This window comes from Stegostoma tigrinum, chromosome 2, assembly GCF_030684315.1.
Source record: "Stegostoma tigrinum isolate sSteTig4 chromosome 2, sSteTig4.hap1, whole genome shotgun sequence".
In the NCBI taxonomy this organism is placed as follows: domain Eukaryota; kingdom Metazoa; phylum Chordata; class Chondrichthyes; order Orectolobiformes; family Stegostomatidae; genus Stegostoma; species Stegostoma tigrinum.
Window position 1 is genome coordinate 78,993,887 of NC_081355.1, and position 25,185 is coordinate 79,019,071.

General features: G+C 41.5%; 1 protein-coding gene across 1 annotated transcript in view; it reads left to right on the top strand.

Moving 5' to 3' along the window:
• Nucleotides 1–25,185, top strand: part of LOC125464190 (thrombospondin type-1 domain-containing protein 7A-like) — a 561,444-nt gene that overhangs the window by 337,552 nt on the left and 198,707 nt on the right. The window contains exon 6 of the mRNA XM_059654908.1: nt 23,309–24,107. Within this exon, the coding sequence (XP_059510891.1) occupies nt 23,309–24,107 (799 nt within the window). The remainder of the gene's footprint in view (nt 1–23,308; nt 24,108–25,185) is intronic.

Consider the following 25,185-nt stretch of genomic DNA (forward strand, 5'->3'; position numbering starts at 1 on the left):
CCCTCATGCTCCACGGCCCCTCATGCTCCACGCGAACTTACTTCTACCCACTACCGCATTGCCTTTACTTTCCATACCAGCTCATTTACTATCCTGGATGATTGCAGCTTGAATGACACACAAGAATCTCAACACCATCCAAGAAAGAAACACCCAAATGATTGGCACTCCATTTAACTCCTTCACCATTCGGTCTAATTAGGTGAAGAGCCTGACTTGAAATGTTTGTTTTTGTTTTAACATTGATAGTTTTTCATATTTCTGCCCTAAAGTAAATGAAATCTCTTGGCAGTGCAGTTGAAATATTTAATGGCAGTCAGATGTTTGAGTCAGAAAATAATAGTTGAGCATAAATTTGTTGAAGCATGTCAGAAAATGTCTGAGGAAATATAAAGACCTACAATATTTAGCAAACAGGAATGACATGAGTGGTTCTTAGTCGAACATTTTTGTGTTTCTAGACTTCAACAAAGTGCACAGTTATTGAGACCCCTGTGTCTTAGTGGGTATTAACTTCTTTTTATGCTTGCTCTGAAATTTTTATCTTACTTCCCCCCAACCCCAGTTTCTTTGCATGGGAACATAGGATCAATTTGATACATTATTTCATCTATCAGTGTCCAGAGTGACTTGATCATTGTACAGTAATTTTTTTAGTCACATCTGTCATGTTATCTTGGCTGCTCACTTTAAGTTATTCTGGTTTACTCAGGACTATCTTTTTCATTGCAGATGTACTTGTAATTAATGGTGTTGCTACAAATGAATGGAAGAACAACACATTGTTTTAATATAGTTCCTCAACTTGCATTTGTAATATAGAATGGTTATTTGTTTCTGGACATATTATGCTCACACTCCCAAAACACATAGGGTTACAAAATAAAAAAAAATTAGGTGGAGATGCAACTCAACTGAATCTTTCTGCAAATTCTGTTCAAATTCACTCTACATAATATTGTTGTCTTCTCAATGAAGTTTCTGAAGTAGTGTTTCTTTTTTCATAGTTTTCTATTCCTTCATGGGTTGTGAGCATCGAATTCGTATTTCCCAACCTTGGCTGCCTTTGAAGAGGTGGTAGTAAGCTGATCTTTTGAACCACTGTAGTTGATGATAGTGTAGACAAAGTAGAAAGGATTCAAGGATTGATGCAGGACTGGCAATGCCCAAGTTAGGATGGTGTGTGGTTTGGAGGTAAACATACAAGTGGTGATAATTCCACGCACCATCAACTTGTTGCCTTTCTAGTTGGTAGAAGTCTTGGATTTGTCGAAAAGGCTTGGCGGCTATTGGAGTGCATCTTGTGCACCATTTACTTCTGCCACGGTGCATTGGTGATGGAGGGTGTAAATGTTGAAGGCGATTGAGAGCATGCAATTGAATTTAACGTCAGCTTTTGTGCTCCTGAGATGCTGCTTGGCCTGCTGTGTTCATCCAGCTTCACACTTTATTATCTTGGATTCTCCAGCATCTGCAGTTCCCATTATTTCTGATCCAATTGAATGGGCTGCTTTGTGGTGTTGAACTTCTTGAGTTTTGTTGGACCTGTGGCTAATGACCTTTCTAACAGACTTTGGTGAACCAGATGTGTTTTTATGATAATGGTTTCACGGTCGCTATTGGGTGATCTTTAAATTCCACATTTATTACTTGAATCCAAATATCCAAATTTCACCATCTGCTGTGGTGGGATTTGAACTTATGCACCTAAAGCCTGACTCTCTGGATTGCTACTCAAGTAATGGTAGCACTTCCCCACAACTTGGTTCTAAATTGCAGTGCCATGATATTGTAAATATGAGCAAATTGTGCAGAGGTTACTGCTGGAAGCGAATGAAGCTTGCAACAACTAAGACATAAATGATGTGTTTTTAACATCAAAGTTACAGTTTCTGCATGAATAGCATATATTGGTTAGTACATGATTCTGGTGTAATCTTCCTCATAGTATGTGGACATACTGGTCAGGAGAGGAGTTGAATATGTACTTTGCAACAGTTTCATGGTAAAAGACTGTATTAGCATTCCAAAAATGCTAAATAATCAAGTATAAGGAACTTCTTCTGTCACATATGTGAATTTGTGAAATTCTTTACTGCAGAGGGCCGTTAGGCTGGGTCATTAAGTATATTCAAGGGCTGGGAAAGACAGATTTTTAATCATTAAGGAGATCAAGGGTTATAATGAAAAGGCAGGAAACTGGAGTTGAGATTTATCGGTTCAGCCATAATTTCGTTGAATAATGGAACAGATTTGATGGGCTGAATGGCGTACTTCTGCTCTTATGTCTTATGGTCTATGGTTTCATGGAATCTTAAGTTAAATTTGCTCCATGCTAATTTAACAAACATTATTTCATCATGGGACAAGAGGGAAGAATTTTTCAGTGTTGGTGTTCCTGCAGTACTAATACGGGCAAGCACAATGGACCAGTTGGTCTTACCTTGTTCTTTTTTATGTTTATATACAATTATAGAAGACTAGTGGCAATTTCTAGGTTGGGTGTTTGGTATTTAGAGTCAGTCCAAACACAGTTTGCTGTCCACTTGCAGTTTCCAAAAATATTTCTCCCCATTGTACTACTCACAATAGGCTCAGATAGAAAATGAGGCAGAGAGGCTTATCACCAAATCCACAACCCACAGAATGCTGCTGAAATTCTCCCCAGCATCAGAGATCTCTGTCCTTTTGACTATTCTATCATGTATAAATGATGGCAGAGCATGAGACCAAGTCAATTATTCAGTAGCCCTTCTCTCTCTATGAATGCCATTAATTCTTGCTGCAGATCAAAGAAGGATGTCACTATCTTTTTGGAGAGTGGTTGGAAGCTCACAAATTATATTATTGATGAGAAAAGCCCAGATGATGTTCATCCCCCTCACTCTTCTTCCCTCAACTGATTGTAAATAAACTAAGGCTCAAGGAGAACTTCAAATTACACTTCTGAATGAAATCTTAAGGTTGCTGGTACCTTTTTCAGTGCAGCTCCTTCCTATTTCTGACATTGATGTTGCACTAGAGTCAAGTATTTCTCTCACAATAGTGGACTTCTTTGAGATGGAAATGCTGCTGTGGGCCTAAACTGTAAGTAGAATGAGCTCTAACCAAGAAAAAAATCGGGATCATGGCAGTGGCATGCCCCAGAAAGAAATCCGGCCACAAGCCTCTACATAGTGAACTAGTTCTGAAAGAAAATCTAGTCTTGCCTTCTAACATTTAGTATAAAGAAACACGGGCACAGTATTTTTGGGGTTGTGGATAGTGAGGAATTATCAATGGAAACAACAGGATATAGACCAGTTGAAAAGTTGTGCTGAGAAATGGCAAATGGAGTTTAATCCTGACAAGTGTGAGCTGATGTGTTTGACGTCAAATGCAAGAGGAAAGAGTAAATGACAGGGCCCTTAGGAGCATTAACATACAAAGGGAACTTGGGGTGAAAGTCCTCTAGTCCTTGAAAGTGGCAACACTAGTGGATACGATGGTAAAAAGGTGTATGGCATGCTTGTCTTCATTGATCAGGACGCTGAGTATAAAAGTTGACAAGTCATGTTGCAGTTCTGTTTGCTGCACTACAGGAATGATGTGGAGGCTTTGGAAATGGAGCACATGATGCCAGATTAGAGTGTAGATCCCTGGTTGGAGAGATTTCACAAACTCAGAACATAGGACATAGAACAGTACAGCACAGGACAGGCCATTCGGCCCACAATGTTGTGCCGAACTTTTACCCTAAACCTAAGTTCTATCTAACCTCCATCCCTACCTTATACTATCATCCATATGCTGCTTAAATGCCCCTAATGAGGCCGACTCTACTACCCTCTCTGGCAATGCATTCCATGCCCCACCACTATCTGAATAAAGAATCTACCTCTGACGTCTCCCCTATATCTACCTCCACTCACTTTGAAACTGTGCCCTCTCATAATAGCTACCTCCACCCTTAGAAAAAGTCTTTGGCTGTTCTCCCTATCTATACTTGGGTTGTTTTTGCGAGACCATTGGAGGCTGAGGGTCCATCTAACAGAAGTATGTAAAATGAGAAGCATGGATAAAGTGAATAGTACAGACATTTCCCAGGGTGGAAATGTCAAATACTATGGTGGCATAGATTTAAGGTGAGAGGGGAAGAGTGCAAAGGAGATGTGTGAAGAAAGTTTTTTACTCAGAGGCTGGGAGGTGCCTGGGATGTGCTACCGGGTGGGGGGGATGGTAGAGGCAGATCTGATAGCAATGTCAAAGATGCATTTGGACAGATATATAACTGACAAGAAATAGAGGGATATGGACCAAGTGTAGGCAGATGGGATTAGGTTAGAATGGCATCACGGTCATCATGGTGGGCAGAGGGACCTGTTCCTGTGCTTTACTGCTCTATGTTCTATCTTCAATGTCTACATGATAAGTGTTTTCGACAATACCTGGATCTGCAGTTCTGTATAATCTTGGCTGCTGCAGTATATATACCATCCCACGCCATTTGGCCTGACAATTAATGGTTGATTACTACAGTGAGCTGCCACCATCTTGTAACACTGGAGAAGAGGAAAAGAAATCAAAGTTTTGAAAAGATTTCGGAAAGTAAACAATGAATGATTGTTTCTATTCTTTGGTCAATGAGTCGTAAGGGCCATCACTCTAAAACAAAAACAGGATGAGGAACCTCAAAAACAAATTTTAACCGTATGGAATGTATTACCAGTAATGCAGCTGACAATGTTAAAATATTTAGCAATGTGTGGAATGAACATTTTTAGAACTATTAAATGGTATGGAGGAGATGAAGGGTACAGGACACAGGAAATAGTTGTCAATAAATAAATCACATGCTGTCACTCTTCTCCTGGTCCCTTGAAAATAAGTATGAATAAGGAATCAAACTTTTTTTTTGTGATGGCTCTTTCAGAACCTCTTCTTGGATCATTTGGTACCTGGTACAAAGAGATAGAGACCATACAGTTCACAATCTGCCCATTTGCGCTTCGAAATTACTGTAGAGGTCAGAACATTTCTAAATGTCATGAATTGCATATTAAAACTACATCCTCCAGAAATGGCTGCAAGTATGCATGCTCTGTTGGAGGTCTGATAGATTTATTGTTCAATTCTTGGGTTTCTGCCCTAAGATCCACCCCTCACCCCTTTATATAAAAATGGACAGATGGATGTTGCAACACATACCCAAAGTCATTCCGACAAGGCAACGTTATATTACAACCACATCAATTGTGAAATTTTGAATTTACTGCAATATCCCAAGTGGATGTCGGTGTTCTGGTTAACCTCATATATCAACCCATGTTCTTTAAGAGATAAATATTTGTTTAGTTCATACCATGCAGTTTCAGCACTGTGCTATTAAACATTTGCATCTGACTCGCATGCTGGCATCAGCTTCAGAATACAGTGCTTTGCACATGCAAAATGACTCGCTTATCTCTGTGCTTTGCTGATAATCAATACCTGCTACATCTAATGTCATATAGTTTAGCATTGTGTCAAACTTGAGACATCAAGTTTCAGTATGAATATTTTGTTAGATGCTGCCAAATATTTGCAAGCAAAATATTTAGTAAATTTTGTGGAAAATTCAATGGTTTTACAAACTGTGCCACATCTACATACCTCTGAACTGACACACTCTTTACTTACTACACATAGGGCACTGTATACATTTAAAAAGAACATTCATACAATTAACATGGGTAGTTTAATGTTTTACAGCTTTAATGTGACGATAAATGCCAGCTAATTGCTATATGAAAAAATATATCTTGTGAAGTGCCAAAGCTCACTACAAGATCATATTCAAGGAACAAAGGGGAGTGGAAGAGCTCCATTAAATATATAGTGGAAACTTTAATGCTGCTTACTGCCTTAGTAAGGAGTGTATTCTTATCATATGATTACAAAGTTGAATTCATAATGCATTTTAGTGCATAATATAGTACCTGATAATGGTTCTAAAGGAGTTAATATTCATAGTAGATTGGCTCCACCCATCCTACTGAGGTTGCACACAGTCTGTGGGTGAGGATGAGGAGTTCTACTCAAGCTTTCAGAGGAAGTAGATGTATCTGTGTCAACTCTAAAGATCTTGGTCATTATCCCTGACCAAGTGTAGCTGTAGTGTAACCAGGCTATAGTCCAATAGGTTTATCACAAGTCACAAGCTTTTGAAGCATTGCTTTTTCATCAGGTGAAGTGAACAAATGCACACAGGCACAAAATTTATAGGCGCACAAATGGTATGAGTGGAGTATCAACAGGCTGAATAATAAGTCTCTGCAGGTGATGAAAAGTGTCAGAAGGTGGGAGTAAAGTGTCAACAGCTGAATAGCAAGTGAAGCGATGACCTTTAATCGAATTCTTTAGGCCATGGAGACCAGATTTGAACCCCAGGACACCAACATTTTCATGCACAATTTCAAGTAAGACTTCTTTGCTGCACGAGACCTCCAACCAATGGCATACTCTACATATAATAACAACATTTTCTTCCTCTAGACTTATGACGAGGAATCACTGAAATGACTACACAATGATACAAACAAGTTTCACCCCACCGTCAGACTTATCATGAACTACTCTTCATTCTTGGACATACACACATCTCCATCAAGGATGGACACCTCTGTACATCACTTCACTGCAAATCTAGGGATAACCTCACAAACCTGCACTTCTTTATCTTCCACCTTAAACATGTTAAAGAAGTCATCATCTACAGACAAGTTCTGTCCATTCATAGGACCTGCTCAGATGAGGAGGAATGTGACAGATACCTAAAGATGTTGAAAGATGCCCTCATAAGAATGGGATACCATGCTCAATTCATTGATCAGAAATTCGGACATGCCGCAGTGAAAAACTGCAATAACATCCTCAGAAGACAGACACGGGAAATGACTGATAGAGTATCCTCCATAGCCCAGTATTTCCCCAGAGTGGGGAAACTACACCATGATCTCCACAGCTTTCAACATGTTGCTGACAATGAACATCTTGCCAAGGTCTTCCTTTCATCCACACTTCTTGCCTTCCAACAACCACCAAACCTTAAACAGGCCATTGTTTGCAGTAATTTCCCCACCTTCAGGTAAGCATCAACCACAACACCACACAACCCTGCCATAGCAACCTCCGCGAGACACGTCAGATCATTGACATGGATACTACCATCACACATGGAAACACCACCCGCCATGCACATGGCAGATACTCATATGACTTGGTCAATGCTGTCTATCTCATACGCTGCAGGCAAGGAAGTCCTGGGGCATGGAATGTTAGCAAAACCATGTAGACGCTATGAAAATGGATGAGTGGACACCACGTAACAATTACCAGACAGGAATGCTCCCTTCCATTCGGGGAACACTTCACTGGCCAAGCACTTTCAGCCTCTAATTTTCAGATAAATCTCTTTCAAGGCTGCCTTGGAGATACACAACAACACAGAATCACTGAGAAGAAACTGATAGTCAAGCTCTGTACCCATTAGGACAGCCTCAAGCATGATCTTGGGTTCATGTTGCGCTATGTGTAACCCCATCATACTGTTCTGTATGTGTAAAATCTTCCTTACTGTTCTGTTTTGACACCATCACCTTAATAAATTGTTACAATCTCTCAATTAGTTTGTACAGTTTCAGTTTACTTGTTACTTGGGTAAGACCCTCAGCATGTGATTCTTATACAGTTGATTCTGCTATAAAGTGTGTTCCAGCAACATGAACTGGCTATAATGTAACTGGCAAGTTGTGAAACGCTATTTCTAAAATGCAAATCTATGTTGCTATAACGCAATTCCATTGGTGCTTGGAGCAGGATGCATCAACATCACATCATTATTTCTGACCTTATTGTTGATGTTTTGGAAGATGTTTTTACAAAGTATTACAGGAAAACAAATGGATTTCAAGATTTTCCTCATCCTGGATAATACACTAAGTCATCCTCCCACCATTAGTGAGCTTTCTGAAAATGTCAAAATGTTATTTGTACTCCCACACACAACTGCACTCTTTCAACCTATGGATCAGGGTGCAATAGCAGCTTTGAAAGCTTATTAGTTAAGGTGCACTTTTAAGAGGCTGATTGCAGAAGCTGAGCAGGGAAGGACAGCTTTCTTCAATTTTGGAAGAGCTTTAACATCAAGAATGCATTTGACATTTTTATGGATGCCTGCTGTAATGTTAGTAAGGCCTGCTTGCATGCAGTTTGAAAGAAGCATCTCCCAGATTATTTTTCAAGATTTTCAAAGTTTTGATTTGTCAGAGAAGCTCCCAAGAATCAAAGAACATTGTATTGATCATGCAAAGCAAGTTGGATTTGAAGAAATGGCTGAGTGAGGATGTTGAAGAGATAACACAGTGTAGAGCTGGATGAACACAGAAGGCCATCAGCATCAGAGGAGCTGGAAAGCTGACGTTTCAGGCCTAGACCCTTCTTCAGAAAAAATGTTGAAGGGATGTTTGATTCCCACTGCGACAAACTCTCTACAGTTGATCGACAACAACTTGTCCCTGAGGGAGAAATGGAAGCTGGAGGTGAAGAAGATGAAGTCCAGGATGTAGCACCACAAGAACTTTTCACTTCTGTTTTGTCTTCTATCCTAAGGGAAATAGAGAAGCAGTTTCAGGTTTTAGAGGACAACAATCGCAATACAGAACACAGCAGGGTAGCAGTTTGTGGAATACGATCTTATTTTACGCCCAATGAACAGCTTCTTTGTGAAAGAAGAAAATGGGCAAGGCAGCTAAAACTGGATGTCTATTTGAAGCCAAACCTCAAAAAATAGTTAGAAGACACTGAACCACAGCCACCCACTTCAGGATTGACTATTTTTCACTCTAACCCTGCAGAACTGCATCTGAAGGTGATGATGGTGGCCTTTAGCCCCTGCCTTAACAAAACAGCAACCACAAAACCTCTTCCCCAATTGAGTCAGCTTGACAGTTTTTCAAGGTAAGGTGTTAAATTTACTTTTATTTCATTATTAGATATGAATTAAACATTTATTTAGACCGTTCTATCCTTTGTGTTAGGTTTTTGGACGATTATTGAGCAATTTTGAGTGATATTGTTTGGTGGACAGCCCCTAAACCTGTTTTTCTCTTAGGCCCTGTTATTTCAATAGCACGATTTTCTATAACACAATGTTGTGCGGGAACACAATTATCGCGTTATAGCAGAACTGACTGTTCTATCATGTTATTCCAGTTCTTTTGGTTTGTCTTCAGAACTACCTTATTTTTAATATTTTGTTATTATCTCTCTGCCTTAATTGTTCAGATTATAGTTCATCCCTTCACTTGTTATTCGGCTGTTGACATTTGTACAGTCTGACACTTTTGATCATCTGCAGAGACTTATTATTCAACTGTCGACACTGCCCTCACACTTTTTGTATGATTTTTTGATCTCCCTGCCTATTGATCTCTCTGCCAACAAGTTGTGTGCCTGTGCGCTTTTCTTGACTTCACCTGATGAAAGAGCAGTGCTACAAAAGCTTGCGATTTGAGTTGGACTATAACCTGGTGTCGTGTGACTTCTGACCTTGTCCACCCCGGTTCAACTCCCACATCATAATTACTGCTATCATATAATAAACCCTTTTCAATAGATACTCTACTTTGGTGTATCCTCTCACATTAATCACTAGACAGGTCCAAACAAAGCAAGGACAGGAGAAGATTGGTGACAATCACTACCTTAAATAACCCTGACCCAATGCCACACATAAATGGAAGTATCACCAGGTACCAGGACTGGTCATCTTGGAAAATATTACACATTGTAAATGGAATGCTAACACTTCGTCTGAGTGCACTTATTTGCATATTAGAATTTATTCCTTGCTACTTTTCTGAATTTCATAGCTACTCATTTTGTAAAATTTGAAAGGTACGATCACAAGACAGCTTTCGTAATTGATTATTTTGTGTACAATCATGTTGAAGATGTCAATAAAACTGGAAAATGCTTAATTGCTATAATTAGGTTCATACAGATGTGAAGTGCAGGTGAAGTTCACAATGAGAAGCAGGTTCTCATAAGTCTGTAAACTACACTATGCTATGTGTCATCAAATGATTGGAAGAACAAATTCATTTCACAACATCAGCATAATTTTACAGGGTATATAAATGTTCTGTTACATTATTCTAATATGATTAAAGACCTATTAGTTTTTGTGACCATTTTTAAATACCTAGAGTGTCATAGCACTCTGCGCTGCACTGCAGTCAGGGTATCAAGTAACAATGTATCAGTCCACAGTACATGTAATATGAGAAATACTCTCTAATTAAGTTCTACCACTTGAGGCTAAAAGTATGATCATTTAAAATGTCTGGGAATCACAGGCACAACGTGTTCTCATCTGTAAATTTTAGATTTTAATTTTTGATTATTCTTCCCATCATACTTTCATTTTCTATTTTTATAGACTTTTGTAATGCTTCTATAACATTTTATAGACTTTTATCAATTCCAATCCTTTTATTGCATTTCTGTTCTGCTGTTTCTCTATTTCATTGTAATTCCATTGTCTGCCTGATACTCCAACTTGTTTATAATTCCCTGATATTCTCTGTCATATCTGCCTAATACATTATTTTGATATCAAGAGAACTAATAGAAAAACAGGAAACTGCAGATGCTAGAAATCTGACATTTAAAACAAAAGAAAGTAGTACTAACCAGGTCTGGCAGCATCTGGGGAAAGAAATTGAGTTAACAGTTTGGGTCGATGAACCCTCTGATTTAATGAAGGTCTTCGACCTGAAATAGTAACTCTTTCTACAGACGCTGTTTGACCTGCTGATACTTGCAATATCTCTTGCTTTTCATATAATGTCGACCTATTTATGACAGAAGAGATCAGCCTTGAATCTGATGTGGTAATGTTAACTCAAAAGCCCAGGAAAAAAGATGAAAAAGGGTCAAAATAAATGGAATAGAAGGGAAAGGTGGTGAGCTGGGCTGAAAGGCTTGAAGAAGATGGAGAAAGACAGTGAGAAAAAAAGGTAAGTGTACAATGTTTGCAGAATGAGACGGTAGTTAAACAAAAGTGAAAAATTTAGAAGAAGTAAACTTCAACAGCAATAAGTAAATAAATGCTTTGCATTTGTCCAAGAATTTTCATAGACTGGGGCACACATAATGCTAATGGCTTGGATGGGGGTGAGGTGGGGGGGGGGGGGGGTGAAAAATTTGTTATGTGTGCTCGAGAAAACTTTCTCAATCAATATATAGATGGCCCTGATGGGAGATGGGGCAAAACTCAGACTCATCTTGCGAAATAAGACAGGGAAATAACTGAATAAATGGGGAGCACTCTGGGACCAGTGACCATAATACTTTTAGTTTTAAAATAGATATGGAAAAGGATAAGCCTGATCCACAAGTCAAAGTCGAGAGGCTTGGAGACAGTAAGGACTGCAGATGCTGGGAGCCAGAGTCAATAGACATGAAGCTGGAATAGCGCAGCAGGTCAGACAGCATCTGAGGAGCTCAAACCCTAAATAAGAAAGTCAACATTTTGGACTGAAACCCTTCGTCAGGACTGGTGAGGGGGAGGGGAGCCCAGAAGTAATTAGAGGGAGGGGGTTGGGGCTGGGGGCAAGGTAGGTGGGATGATGATAGGTGGATGCAGGTAGGAGATTATAGTGATTGGTCAGTAGGAAGGGTGTTGTGGATAGGTGAGTAGGACGATGGACAGGCCAGATCAGGTCAGGGAGGCGAGAAGGAAGAATTGGGCTGAACGTGGGATAAGGTTGGTGTTGGAGGAATTTTGAAGCTGGTGAAGTCAATACTGAGACTATTGGGCTGTAAAGCTCCCGAGGTGAAATATCAGGTGTTGTTCCTCCAGTTTATGTTTGGCCTCACTCTGACAGTGGAAGAGGCCAAAGATGGACATGTCACCAGGGAAGGGGGAGGGGGAATTAAAATGGATGGCAAACTGGAAGGTTGGATTGGTTGGTGTATGCTGAGTGCAGATGCTCTGTGAACTGGTACCTGAATCAGTGTTTGGCCTCTCCAATATAGAGACCACATTTGGAGCAATGGATACAATAAATCAGGTTGGATTAACTGCAGGTGAACCTCTGCCAGATCTGGAAGGATTGTTTGGGGCCTTAGATGGAGGTGAGAGGGGAGATTTAGGGGAAGGTGTTGCACCTCTTGTGGTTGCAGGGAAAGGTACTGGGTGTGGTGGAGGAGTTAGTGAGGAGTGTAGAGCTGACAAGAGAGTCGCAGAATGAACAGTCCCTGTGGAAAGCAGACAAGGGTGGGGAAGGAAATATCTTTTTGGTGGTGGGGTCTTATTGTAGGTGGTGGAAATGCTGGAGGATGATGCATTGAATTTGGAAGTTGATGAGGTGGTATGTGAGGACTAGGGGGACTCTACCCTTATTGTTGTTGGGAGGAGGGGATCTGAGAGCAGAAATGTGGGAAATAGAGATGCAGTTGAAGGCATTCTTAATTACAGAGGATGGGAAATTCCGGTCCCTAAAGTCTGTTGTTTGTAATAGCTATAAATGATTTGGAAGACAATGTAGCTAGTCTGTTTAGTAAATTTGTGGCTGACACAAGAGTAGGGGAACTGTGGATAGTGAGGAGGATTGCCAGAGGGTATAGCAGGATATGGATAGGCTGGAGACTTGGGCAGGGAAATAGCAGATGGAGTTTAATCTGGACAAATGCAAGAAGATGCAGGAAGGAAATATACAGTCAATGACAGAAATTTTCGAAGCATCAGCATAAAGAGGGATCTAGGTGCACAGGCCCACAGTTTTGAAAAGTTGGCAACAGAAGTGGATAAGGTGGTCAAGAAAGCTGATGGCATGCTTGCATTCGTCAGAGGGGATAATAAAGTATAAAAATCACCAAGTCATGTGGCAACTATTTCGACCTTTATTTAGGCTACATTTTAATTATTGCATGTGGAGGCTCTGGAGAGATTACAGCAAAGGTTTACCAGAGTGTTGCCTGATTTAGAGAGTATTAGCAATGAGAAGCGATTGGACAAACTTGGTTTGCTTTCACTTGAACATCAGAGGCTGAGGGGTGACCTGATAAAAGTTTACAAAATTATGTGAGGCATTGATAGAATGGATAGTCAGACTCTTTTTCCCAGGGTGGAGATGTGAAAGTCTAAGTGACATCGGTTTAACATAAAGTAAGGTAAGTTTAAAGGAGATTTGAGAGGCATGTTTTTCACACAGAGTGATAAGTGCCTGGAATGAGCTGTCAGAAGAGGTGGTCAAAGCAGATACAACAGCAACATTTAAAAGGCATTTTGACAGATACATGAATAGGCAGGGAATAGAGGGATACAGACTGTGTAGAGACAAAAGGTTTTAGATTGGAAAGGCGTCATGTGTTGCTGCAGGCTTGGAGGGCCTTTGTTTTTTTTTGTTTATCTCTTGAGCCCTTGTCAGGCTGTTCATATCCTGGATGAAAGCCAACCCGACAGCCCCTGGTGAAGTGCATCCTTCATGACCCATAATTAGTTTACCTCTTCCTCATTCTGCGAGATATTTCTGGCCTTGGTTTTTGCATTGCTTCCCACGAAAGTCTTTACTAGTACTGTCTGACTCTTGATGGCCTTCATTATTGCTGGCGATCCAGCCCTACACCTCGGACTTTACAGCTCGCAAAACGATTTCATTGCCATGCCCTTAAGTTTCACGCACAGAGACCCGTGAATGTACTTATGTGACTAAACATGGACCAGCTCCCCACACTTCCCTCATTCCTACCCTCATCAGCACCATCAGCTGTGTGGGTGGTTTTCAGCTGCCCTTGTCAAAGGTTGCTGAAAGATGGAACCAGCTTGGGAAGTTGTTGTTGGAGCTTGGAGAGCATATTCATGTTTATTCTGCAGTGCCTGTCTCCATTCAGTGCAAAGCCCTTAACTAAGTGCGAGCATGATCATATTTATTTTTTTACCCAGTCCAGAAACACATTCAAACAGATTGCTGGACCGCTCCCATTTCTCATGTATTTCTCTCTGAGTTCTTCTGAAAATCAGAAGCTGGTGTTTCTAAACCTATTGTTTAACTTTTTCACCCTTCACCCTCCCCCTCTAAAGTACACATTTCTGCTCATAAGTACATTGATCTTCTCTTCTCCATTGATATCCGTTCTGTCCTTCTTCAATCTCCACTTCAACTCTGAGCCCTTTCACTTTTTGCCTCCATAGTACCCCTTTTCCTCTGCTCTCATTCCCATCCAAATCCCCATGCCCAGCCTTAATCTTACATCCCTCTTAATCAGTATTCCTGCATTTTCTCCTTTCTCAATGTACTGAACTATGCCATGTCTTGCACATAGTGAACATGCAGCTCTCACGCCTCTGTCCCCATTCCTCCTCCCTAGCATTTTCCCCCTTCCCTGTGCTTATCCAATTTGCTTATTTCATTCCCCATAATCCTCCCAGTGCTCCCAGAATTCAGGGCCTATTATATTTCCAATCTCTACTGTTTGTTTTCACCCAGCCCACCCTTTTGTGAATCTTTCTGTCGAGCCCTGTCTTCAGTAGAGCATCCGTTGCATTCTAAACCCCTTTTGAGCCCACATTCTTGCATTAGTCAGTTGAGTGCAGTTGCTTTGCTTAGGCATGCTGGGTGTTTTATCAGCCTTCACCCCTTACACTGCAAGCATTTAACTAAACCAGCAAGGCAGCCAATGACTGACGTGCCACATGAGCTCATTGACTTGGTGAGGCTTCATCCTTTTTTTTAATTTCAAAAATATACTTTATTCATAAAATATACCTCATTGCCACAAATGCAGTTTGGCTCTGTACAGTAGCATATCAAAGAAACAAACATTGGAGTTTGACTCTGTCGAAACAAACCAGAAAGGCATCTCTTACAACTACAAGACTTTATTTCATGCATTTGAGGTGTTGGTAGAATCCAGTAACTGAACAGATCCCATTTTGACCTCCCATACACTCTAAGCATATAAATACCACAAGCGACACTGCATAGGTGTTAAAACCAAAAGAACTGCAGATGCTGTAAATCAGGAACAAAAACAAAGTTGCTGGAAAAACTCAGCAAGTCTGGCAGAATCTGTGGGCGAGAAAACAGAGTTAACGTTTTGGGTCCGGTGACCCTTCCTCAGAACTCTGAAGGTTCTGAGGAAGGGTCACTGGACCCAAAGCGTTAACTCTGTTTTCTCCTCCACAGATGCTGCCAGACCTGCTGAGCTTTTCCAGCAACTTTGTTTTTGTTCCTGCTTAGGTGTTAGCCTTCCCTCATGAACTGGATGACCTGAAGGCTTCACCTTACGCGACAAGTGTTTGCACAAAGAAATTACTTGATTACAAAGAAGCCAAATTACTGAGGAGGTTTGTACACCCTGGGGCTTGGAAGGGAAAAAAATGTATAACAGTCCATGTAATCAAGTCATGGATATAGCTGGCTTTGTAAACATAAGTGTGTTCTGTTTTTGGTTAAAAAGAAGGGTCTAGGCCCGAAACGTCAGCTTTTGTGCTCCTGAGATGCTGCTGGGCCTGCTGTGTTCATCCATCCTCACATTTTATTATCTTGCATCTGTTGATATGTCTTGCAGTTGTCCATGGGTTGAGATGTTAGTAGATATTCATGTCGCGTACTGAATGTAACAGAGATTGGAAAAGCCATCCTGCCTTACAGGCTCTGAGAAGTTAATATCAAAACTTTAACCCGCCATCAGGATTGAATATTTGCCTCTTTCCAAAATAAATGTCTCCACTTCCTTTCTAAAAGCTCCAGTGACACTTGAAGGTTCTGCCCAAACAACATAGTTCACGTTTGTGCTTTACTAACCACCAGATTAATAGAAAGACTGCTGCTTTGTGGTTTAAATGAATCAAAATGGTCAAAATTGAGCAATTCATTCTCTCATAGCACTCGTAAAAAAATCATTTCATATGAAAGCAATTTCAGAGGGTCATTTAAATTCTTTTCATATTACAAGATCATTTTTCATAGCTTTTATATAGATCTTTGCACTCTTTTTGCTCTGGCTACTGAGGTCTAGCTGTATCTTAAAATTTCCGAGTACAATAGTTGATGCAATGAGTTCAGAATTCAGAAAACAAATTGAATCTCTCAAACACAATCAGGATCAGAAAGGATTTGTGACTGATTTTGGGAAAGTACTTCAGAAAGACTGATTGTTTAATCAAGAGAAGCACTGACTCACTGTTGGTGCTCAATGCACACGTAATGAAGAGGATAGAGCAAAAGATAGACCTGTATTGACTTATTTCATTTGCATTTGCAAAGTATCAATCCCACATATTTCAGTCAGCACTAGCTGTACCACCACAACACAATGAGTAATTTGGAAATGTTATTAAATAATTTGTGAATACATTGCCAACTCTTTTTTGGACTTATACATTTATTTATACATATAGTTAATTATTTTGTGATCTGTGACTGAATTGTTTGATTTTATTTTCTTTCAATTGTGGATATCATATTCATTTCATAATCTGGTAAAGAGAAATGTCTAAGTTGGTAGAAGGCAGTAAGCCCTCTCATGCCGTATGATATTGAAATCAAACTCAATATCAGTTGAGGAGCATGCATTATGCCAATAAGAAACTATTTGGTGAACTTTATTAATATTGCATTAGGGAACAGTCTTAAGCTGTTTTTTGGTGAATGCAATTTTAAAGCCTTACATTGTTAAACTTAACAGCATCTTGGGATTGGTGGAGTGACGTCAGGAGATTACATTAATGTTTAGGAAGAATTAACCAGTGTCTTGCACATTTTATGGCCAGATAATGGGAAAAAGAGTCATGCCGTTGAACAAATGATCTGAGTAACTCAAAAACCTGGAATCATTGTCAGGAACGTTGTGAAATTATCCATTTTGGTATGTAGAATTAAAAAGTTGGCTGGACAGCCAGTTTGGTAGAGTGGTGCCAATAATGTAGGTTACAATTGCTGCACTGACTGAAGTTACCATAAAGGACTGTCCTTCTCAACTTCCCGCCTCTTGCCAGAGACAAGGTGGTCATCAGATTAAAACACCACCAGTTATCTCTCTCTCTCTTTCTCTAATGAGAGGGCAGCCTTATGGTTTGCTAGGACTATGGCTACGTTACCTTTTTCTACATAAGACAAGATGTCTCGGCAGTGTAGACATAGAGAGGATTCTCCTCCTGTGGAATAATCTAGAGTGATGGGGTTGCTGTTTAAAAATAAGGGGCCGCCCATTTAAGGCAGAGATGTGGTTTTTCTTCTCTCAGTGAGGGGCATGAATCTTTGGAACTGTCGACCTGAAAAGTGGTCTAAGCACAGTCTTTGAATATTCTTAAGGCATGGTTGGATAGATTCTTGGTTACCAAGGAGATGAAAGGTTATCAGGAGTAAGTGTGAATTGAGGTTATATTCAGATCATCCATGATCTTGATAAACAACTGTGCAGCTTCAAGGGCTGAATGGTCAAATTCCCACACCTTGTTTGTGTATTCATATTGTTGAAAGTGTCATGATTTTCTTACAATGTACTTTTTCAATTTATTATGACATGAAAAGCAGCTCTTTGGATAGATAAATCTCAAATCAAAAAATTTAAATGCTGAATTGCACCCTCTGCTGCATTGCAGCTGGTTTGACTGGTTTTAATTGTAGCCCTGCAGTTGGCACTTTTGTTATACCATCATCTCCCTGACAGGAATAGAGCTAATTACAATGTTGTTATCTCTTTTTGATCAGTGTAGAATTAGCCGAATCATTAATTTACTGCACAAGTATCATTGAAGTATACTAATCACTCAGGGAATGGGACTAACGTTGGCTGGACTGGCATTCATTATCCATCCCTGGTTGTTCTTCAGAAGGTGAAGTTGAGCTGCCTTCTTGAACCACTTCAGACCATTTGGTGTGGGTGCCCCCTCAATGCCATCAGGAAGGAAGTTCCAGGACTTTGATCCTGCGACATTGGAAGAACGACAATATGTTTCCAGGTCTGAATGCTGAGTGGCTTGGATGGGTTCTTGCAGATGGTGGTGTTCTCAGTAATCTGCTGCCCTTGTCCTTCAAGTTGGAAGTGGTCAAGGATTTGGAAGGTGCTGTCTTAGGAGTCTTGGTGAATTGCTGCAGTGCATATTGCAAGTTGTGCACACTGCTGTTACAGAGCATCAGTAATGGAGGGAGTAGATGTTTTTGGATGTGGTGCCAATCAAGTAGGCTGTTTTGTTCTGGAAACTATCAAGCTTCTTGAGTGTTGTTGGAGCTGCACGTAGCCAGGCAAGTGGGGAGTATTCCAGTACATTCCGAACTTTTGCCTTGTAGATGGTGGGCAGGCTTTTGTGAGTCAGGAATTGAGTTACTTACTGTAAGATTCCTAATCTGATGAGTTGCTCTGGTAGCTACTGTACTTATACGGTTAGTCCAGTTCAGTTTCTGGATTAATAAGTTTTCAGGGTTCCAAGTTCATAGAAAATACCAAAAACTGAAATTCACAAGGGAGCATACTGCACAGCACCCCTGCCACACTCACTGCCACCCAGCCCCTCCCCTGCTTAAACAAGCTGCAGACAATGAACTTAAGAGATTCGTACGCAGCCAAAGCATGATGCTGTTGGGTGAAATGACTGAGAATGAGACATCTACCCTTGGCAGCTGCCAGTCAATCTGTTTGGCAAACGGCTCAAGCAGTCCCAGCAGCACCAGAGCAGAATCGGGGCCACTGCTGAGGCAGCAAAAAGGCCCACACACAACTTTGTTGTATCACAGTAAATCCCTTGCTCTTTTGTTCTGGGGGAGAGGTTGAGAAGTGACTAAACAGTCATGGGAGAGTTCATTGGGGCTGACACTGGGGGTGACGGAGGCCAGATATGGAATTACAAAATGCAACCCGTGGGATACTCAATAAATGCACAGGGCAGCTGCAAAACAGGTTTCCTCATCATTATTTCCTGCCATTTAAACTTCTGTTTAGAAATGGCCTGCCAACTCCCACCCACATCAACTGTACTATGATATGCTGTGTGTAATTTTAATGTCAATGGCTTGTTAACATGCTCAGTTGACTATAATGGTTTATTTAAAAATGGCTGATTGTTGGTAACAGCATCTGCTGTAGTTTGGGAGATGAGTTGGGGGCTTGGCAGTGGTTTATGGCCTTGCCACCCTTCACACTTATGTGACCCCCTACCCCATCCTCCCTGATAACATACCCATCAGGTGAATCATATAATCCAGTCGTAATTCTTTTCTGTCAGATTGGACTGGTTATTGACCAGAAAGCAAATAATACTTACAGGATTTTGGTTAAGGTCTCTTAGAATACTGCTATTAGCAGCATACTGTGGGTTAACCAATCTGAACATGCACATCTTTGAAAATATTGCAGTATCATCTTTTAATTCCCAATGTAAAATGAAATAAAAACGTTCTTCTGTTGATCAGAGATAATGGGAACTGCAGATCCTGGAGAATCCGAGATAACAAAGTGTGAAACTGGATGAACTCAGCAGGCCAAGCAGCATCTTAGAAGCACAAAAGCTGACGTTTCAGGCCTAGACCCTTCATCAGAGAGGGGGATGGGGAGAGGGTTCTGAAATAAATAGGGAGAGAGGGGAGAGGCGGACTGAAGATGGATAGAGGAGAAGATGGGTGGAGAGGAGAGTATAGGTGGGGAGGTAGGGAGGGGTTAGGTCAGTCTGGGGAGGACGGACAGGTCAAGGAGGCGGGATGAGGTTAGTAGGGAGGAAATGAAGATGTGGTTTGAGGTAGGAGGAGGGGAAGAACAGGTTAGGGAGGCGGGGACGAGCTGGACTGGTTTTGAGATGCAGTGGAGGGAGGGGAGGAGCTGGGCTGGTTTTGGGATGCAGTGGGGGAAGGGGAGATTTTGAAGCTTGTGAAGTCCACATTGATACCATTGGGCTGCAGGGTTCCCAAGTGGAATATGAGTTGCTGTTCCTGCAACCTTCAGGTGGCATCATTGTGGCAGTGCAGGAGGCCCATGATGGACATGTCGTCTGAGGAAGGGGAGGGGGTGTTAAAATGGTTTGTGACTGGGAGGTGCAGTTGCTTGTTGGAACCGAGCAGAGGTGTTCTGCAAAGCGGTCCCCAAGCTTCCGCTTGGTTTCCCCAGCGTAGAGGAAGCCACAACGCGTACAGCGGATGCAGTATACTACATTGGCGGATGTGCAGGTGAACATTTGTTTGATATGGAAAGTCATCTTGGGGCCTGGGATGGGGGTGAGGGAGGAGGCATGGGGGCAAGTATAGCCCTTCCTGCGGCTGCAGGGGAAGATGCCGGGTGTGGTGGGGTTGGCAGGGAGTGTGGAGCGGACAAGGAAGTCCCAGAGAGAGTGGTCTCTCCGGAAGGCAGACAAGGGTGGGGATGGAAAAATGTCTTGGGTGGTGGGGTCGGACTGTTCTTCTGTTGATCATTGGTCCGTACTCATTTATAGATGATACGAGTACTGCTGCTCTTCTGGTAGCTTGGAGAAGTGACCATACTTTCTGTGAGCCAAGTGCAAACTGTTTCTGATCCTTCTGAGGAAGGGTCACCGGACCTGAAATGTTAACTCTGATTTTTATTTCAAAGATGCTGTCAGGCCTGCTGAGTTTTTCCAGCACCTTTCGTTTTGTGCAAGTTGTGCAACTGTCTTGGGCGGGATTATAGTTAGGTTTAAGATCCTGGCATTGTCGCACATTACATTAACATGCAAAGTTGGCGTTAATGGGATGATAATAACCATAAATTGATGTGGATAAATTTATTGACCATTAATGCTGATGGTCTGCCTGTTGTCATATGACAAGGACCTGCCAACAGCTGATCCAAATACTTGCACTTTTAAATAATAACTTCCCTTTCATTTGTTCTGTGATATACATCATGATTTCAGGATATGAACATGCGAACTGCACTGTCCTACTGGTTTTTCTGATTAAAGAGACCCCAGTAAGTTTTTTTTTATGGGGAAAGCTGGAGCAAGGCATTATTTTATTGCCAACTGCACAGCCTTTGTGCTTTTTGACTTAGAGCCATCCCCTGCATTGTGACACCTGGTTGGTGTCAAAAGAACATAAGAACAGAGCAACTAAGAACAAAGTAGACAATTCAGCCCCAAGATGACATTCCACATGAAGCAGATGTTCACCTGCACATCCACCAATGTGGTATACTGCATCCGCTGTACCCTTTGTGGCTTCCTCTACATTGAGGAAACTAAGCAGAGGCTTGGAGACCGCTTTGCAGACCACCTAAGCTCGGTTCGCAACAAACAACTGCACCTCCCAGTCATTAACCATTTTAACTTCCCCTCCCATTCTTTAGATGACATGTCCATCCTGGGCCTCCTGCAGTGCCATAAAGATGCCACCTGTAGGTTGCAGGAACAGCACCTTATATTCTGCTTGGGAACCCTGCAGCCCAATGGTATCAACATGGATTTCACCAGCTTCAAAATCGCCCCTGCCCCCACCGCATCCCAAAACCAGCCCAGCTCATCTCCGCCTCCCTAACCTGTTCTTCCTCTCACCTATACCTTCCTCCCACCTCAACCTGCACCTCCATTTCCTACCTACTAACCTCATCCCACCCCCTTGACCAGTCCGTCTTCCCCGGACTGACCTATCCCCTCCCTACTTCCCCACCTATACTCTCCTCTTCACCTATCTTCTCCTCTGTCCATCTTTGGTCCGCCTCCCCCTCTCTCCCTATTTTTTTCAGAATCCTCTCCCCATCCCCCTTTTCTGATGAAGTGACTAGGCCCGAAACGTCAGCTTTTGTGCTCCTGAGATGCTGCTTGGCCTGCTGTGTTCGTCCACCTCCACACTTTGTTGTCTCGAATTCAGCCCCTTGAGTCTGCTCGTTCATTCAACACAATCTTGGGAGATCTCATCTCGGCTTCAATTCCACTATCCTGTCCTCTCCCCATAATCCTTCAGCCCGTTACAAATAAAAAAATCTCTCCATCTCCTCCTTAAATTTACACAATGTCCCCACATCCATCATACTCTGGGGTTGTGACTTCCACAGATTCATGACTGTTTGAGAAAATTCCTCCTCATCTCTATTTTGAATCTTCCCTCTCTTAGCCTAAAAGTATGATCTCTCAATCTAGATTGCCCCACAAAGGGAAACTTCTGCTTCACATCTATTTTGTCAATCCCCTTTAGCACTGTATATACCTCAAATAGGTCTCCTCATATTCTTCCAAACTCTGGTGAATATCAGCCTAAATGGCTCAATCCCTGCTCATTACCAAGCCTGTATTCTCTGAAGTCATTCTAGCGAGCCTTCTTTGACCTGTTTCCAATACAGATCACCGGTTGTATTGAAATGAGGGCAGAATATGAAATGGCTCCTGACCTCTTCACTGCCAGTTTGACCGGTTATTGATTGCCCTTTTCAAAGTTAAATTTGATGCCAATGTCCACAAATTTGCATTCTCCATGGAAGGGACATCTGCGACTGGGAAAGCCAGCAGATTGTTGCCTTGCAATTTCTAAATGACCTTTGCTGTCCTGTACATATCAGTGCCATACACGGTAATAGATTTGTTCACAATGCTACCAAGACCTGAATAAGAAATATATAATATATATACTTTTCTTTATTCATTCGTGCGATGAGGGTGTCACCAGCTAGACCAGCATTTATTGTCCATCTCTAATTGCCCAGAGGCCAGTTAAGAGTCACCCATATTGCTGTGGTCTGGAGTCACAGCAGACTCATAGTCATAGGATATTAGTAAACCAGATGGATTTTTCCAACAATTGACAATAGATTCATGGTCATCAATATTCTCTTAATTCCAGGTGTACATTTTATTGAATTCAAATTCCGCCATCTGCTGTGGCGGGATTTGAACCCGAGTCCCCAGGACATTGACAGAAGTTACTACAAAAGCTCAGCAGGTCTGGCAGCATGTGTGAAGAAAAAATCAGAGTTAACGTTTCAGGTCTGGTGATCCTTCTTCAGAACCCGAAACCTTAACTCTTTTTTTTCTTCACTGAAGCTGCCAGACCTGCTGAGTTTTCCAGCAACTTCTGTTTTTGTTTCTGCTTTACAGCATCCACAGGTTTTTTTCGGTTTTTCCCTAGGACGTTACCTGGGTCTCTGGATTTACAGTTCAGCAATAATACCCTAGGCTGTTTATTATGTGTATTTTATATATATATAGCATGTGTACAGCCTAATGTATATTCTAATATAATGGAAAATGCAGCAATGTGGATTGATATGGTTTTGCATCTTTAAAATTTAATGAAAGCATCTAACCAACAAAGAAATCCTTCTTGAATTCTTTGTCTTGCAGGTACCTGGGGGAGATGTATGGGAGAGGAGTGTGGCCCAGGAGGCGTCCAAACCAGGTCAGTATGGTGTGCCCATGTGGAGGGATGGACTACTTTACCCACTAACTGTAAACCATCGGAAAGACCAGAGAACCAGCAAAATTGTTTCAAAGTCTGTGACTGGCACAAGGACCTGTATAAGTGGCAGGTGGGTGAGTGGAGCAAATGCTTTCCTGTCGCTTCCAGGAACCCTTCTTCAAGAGTAGCATCAGAGTGCCTGAAAGGTGAAGAAGGAATTCAAACCAGGGATGTAACTTGCATTGAGAAACGAAATGGAGCTGCAGCGGAGGATGTTATCTGTGACTATTTTGAGACTAAGCCCCACATTGAACAAGCTTGTCTCATCCCCTGCCCACAGAACTGTGTGGTAACCGAGTTTACTTCCTGGTCAGAATGCACCAAATCCTGCGGAGTTGGGTTACAACACCGCATTCGTCAAATGTTAGTGCCCCCGCTGTACGGTGGGGAACCATGCCCCAACCTGACTGAGTTCCGGACCTGCACATTCAATTCCTGCGATGCAGAAGAAAGTATTTACAGTTTGAGAGTTGGTCCCTGGAGTGCATGCTCTCTTCCACATTCTCGACAAACCCGGCAAGTAGGAAAAAGAGTGAGGGACCCTGAAGCCCGTGAGCTTATGAAGAAAAAGAGGAACCGAAACCGTCAAATCCGTCAGGACACCAAATATTTTGACGTGCTGATCGGTTACCAAACAAGGCAGGTTACGTGCATGCACAGAAATGGAAAGACTGCAGCGCTGAGGTAAGTGGTTTAGTTCATGTGGTATATCCTGATCCTGCTTTACTTGTGTAACCTGAGTGAGTAGCTGAGGCAAGGGGTTGGAAAACCTCAAAGAAAGTGAGTTAAACCAGGAAATGGTGAACAAGTAATACCAAACATTAACCTGCAGGGATTAAATAATGAAAAATGTTAGATATTCATTTTTACCATTGAAGATTCAATTGTTGGGTTTAACAAAATTAAAGCCTTTTCTCTCTATGGTGACTGTAAAGGTGTAGTGTGATACAGACTGGAACGGTTTGAACCCCATGTACGTAAAACTGCCCCAATAAAGGGAAGGAAATCGTACTATTCTGTTGCACAAATTAGGATGGATTCCAGATGTTGTTGTTTTTCCAAAACTTTTTTTAAATGACATGAAACAACAGAATGAAATTTTATCGCAGGATGAGCTACCTGACCTGACGTTCAATACCAAATACTGACATCCTTCGCTGTGTTAAGTCGAAAATCACAAAAACATCCACTGGAATAGTGGTTTGATATTGTAAATAAAGTGCCCCCAGTCCATTGTGCAAAATTAATTGACATTACTAGTTAAAATTAACAGCCACTAATTTCTACAGTTCTTTTTCAATGTGCAGTCACACTCAGATTAATTATTGTTCCTTCGAATCACAGAATTCCAAAACATCAAATCATTCTTATCATGTACAATTTTCAATCCAGGCAAAACACCTCACAATATTGTCTATTATCAGTTTCACACTCCTACTTGGTATAAAGGATCATTAGCCACAATGAGATGTAGTATCATTGGACTCAGTTATATGGGTTACCTGTGGGCGGAGAACAGGCAGGTGAACCCGTAAAGTAGGACACCATGCTGAACTCAGTGTGGCAGAGGCGGTGTCAGATGGATTGCCTGCCCATGGCCCAATCGATAGTTCAATTGATACCTGTCCAAAAGACTCATCCTGTTGTCTCTTGAAGAAGACAGCAGTGCAATAATAAGGGCACTGGGCCAGTAATACAGGAACAAAGGCTAATTCTCTGGTAATGTTGTTTCGAATCCATTTACAGCGCCTGGTGTAATTTA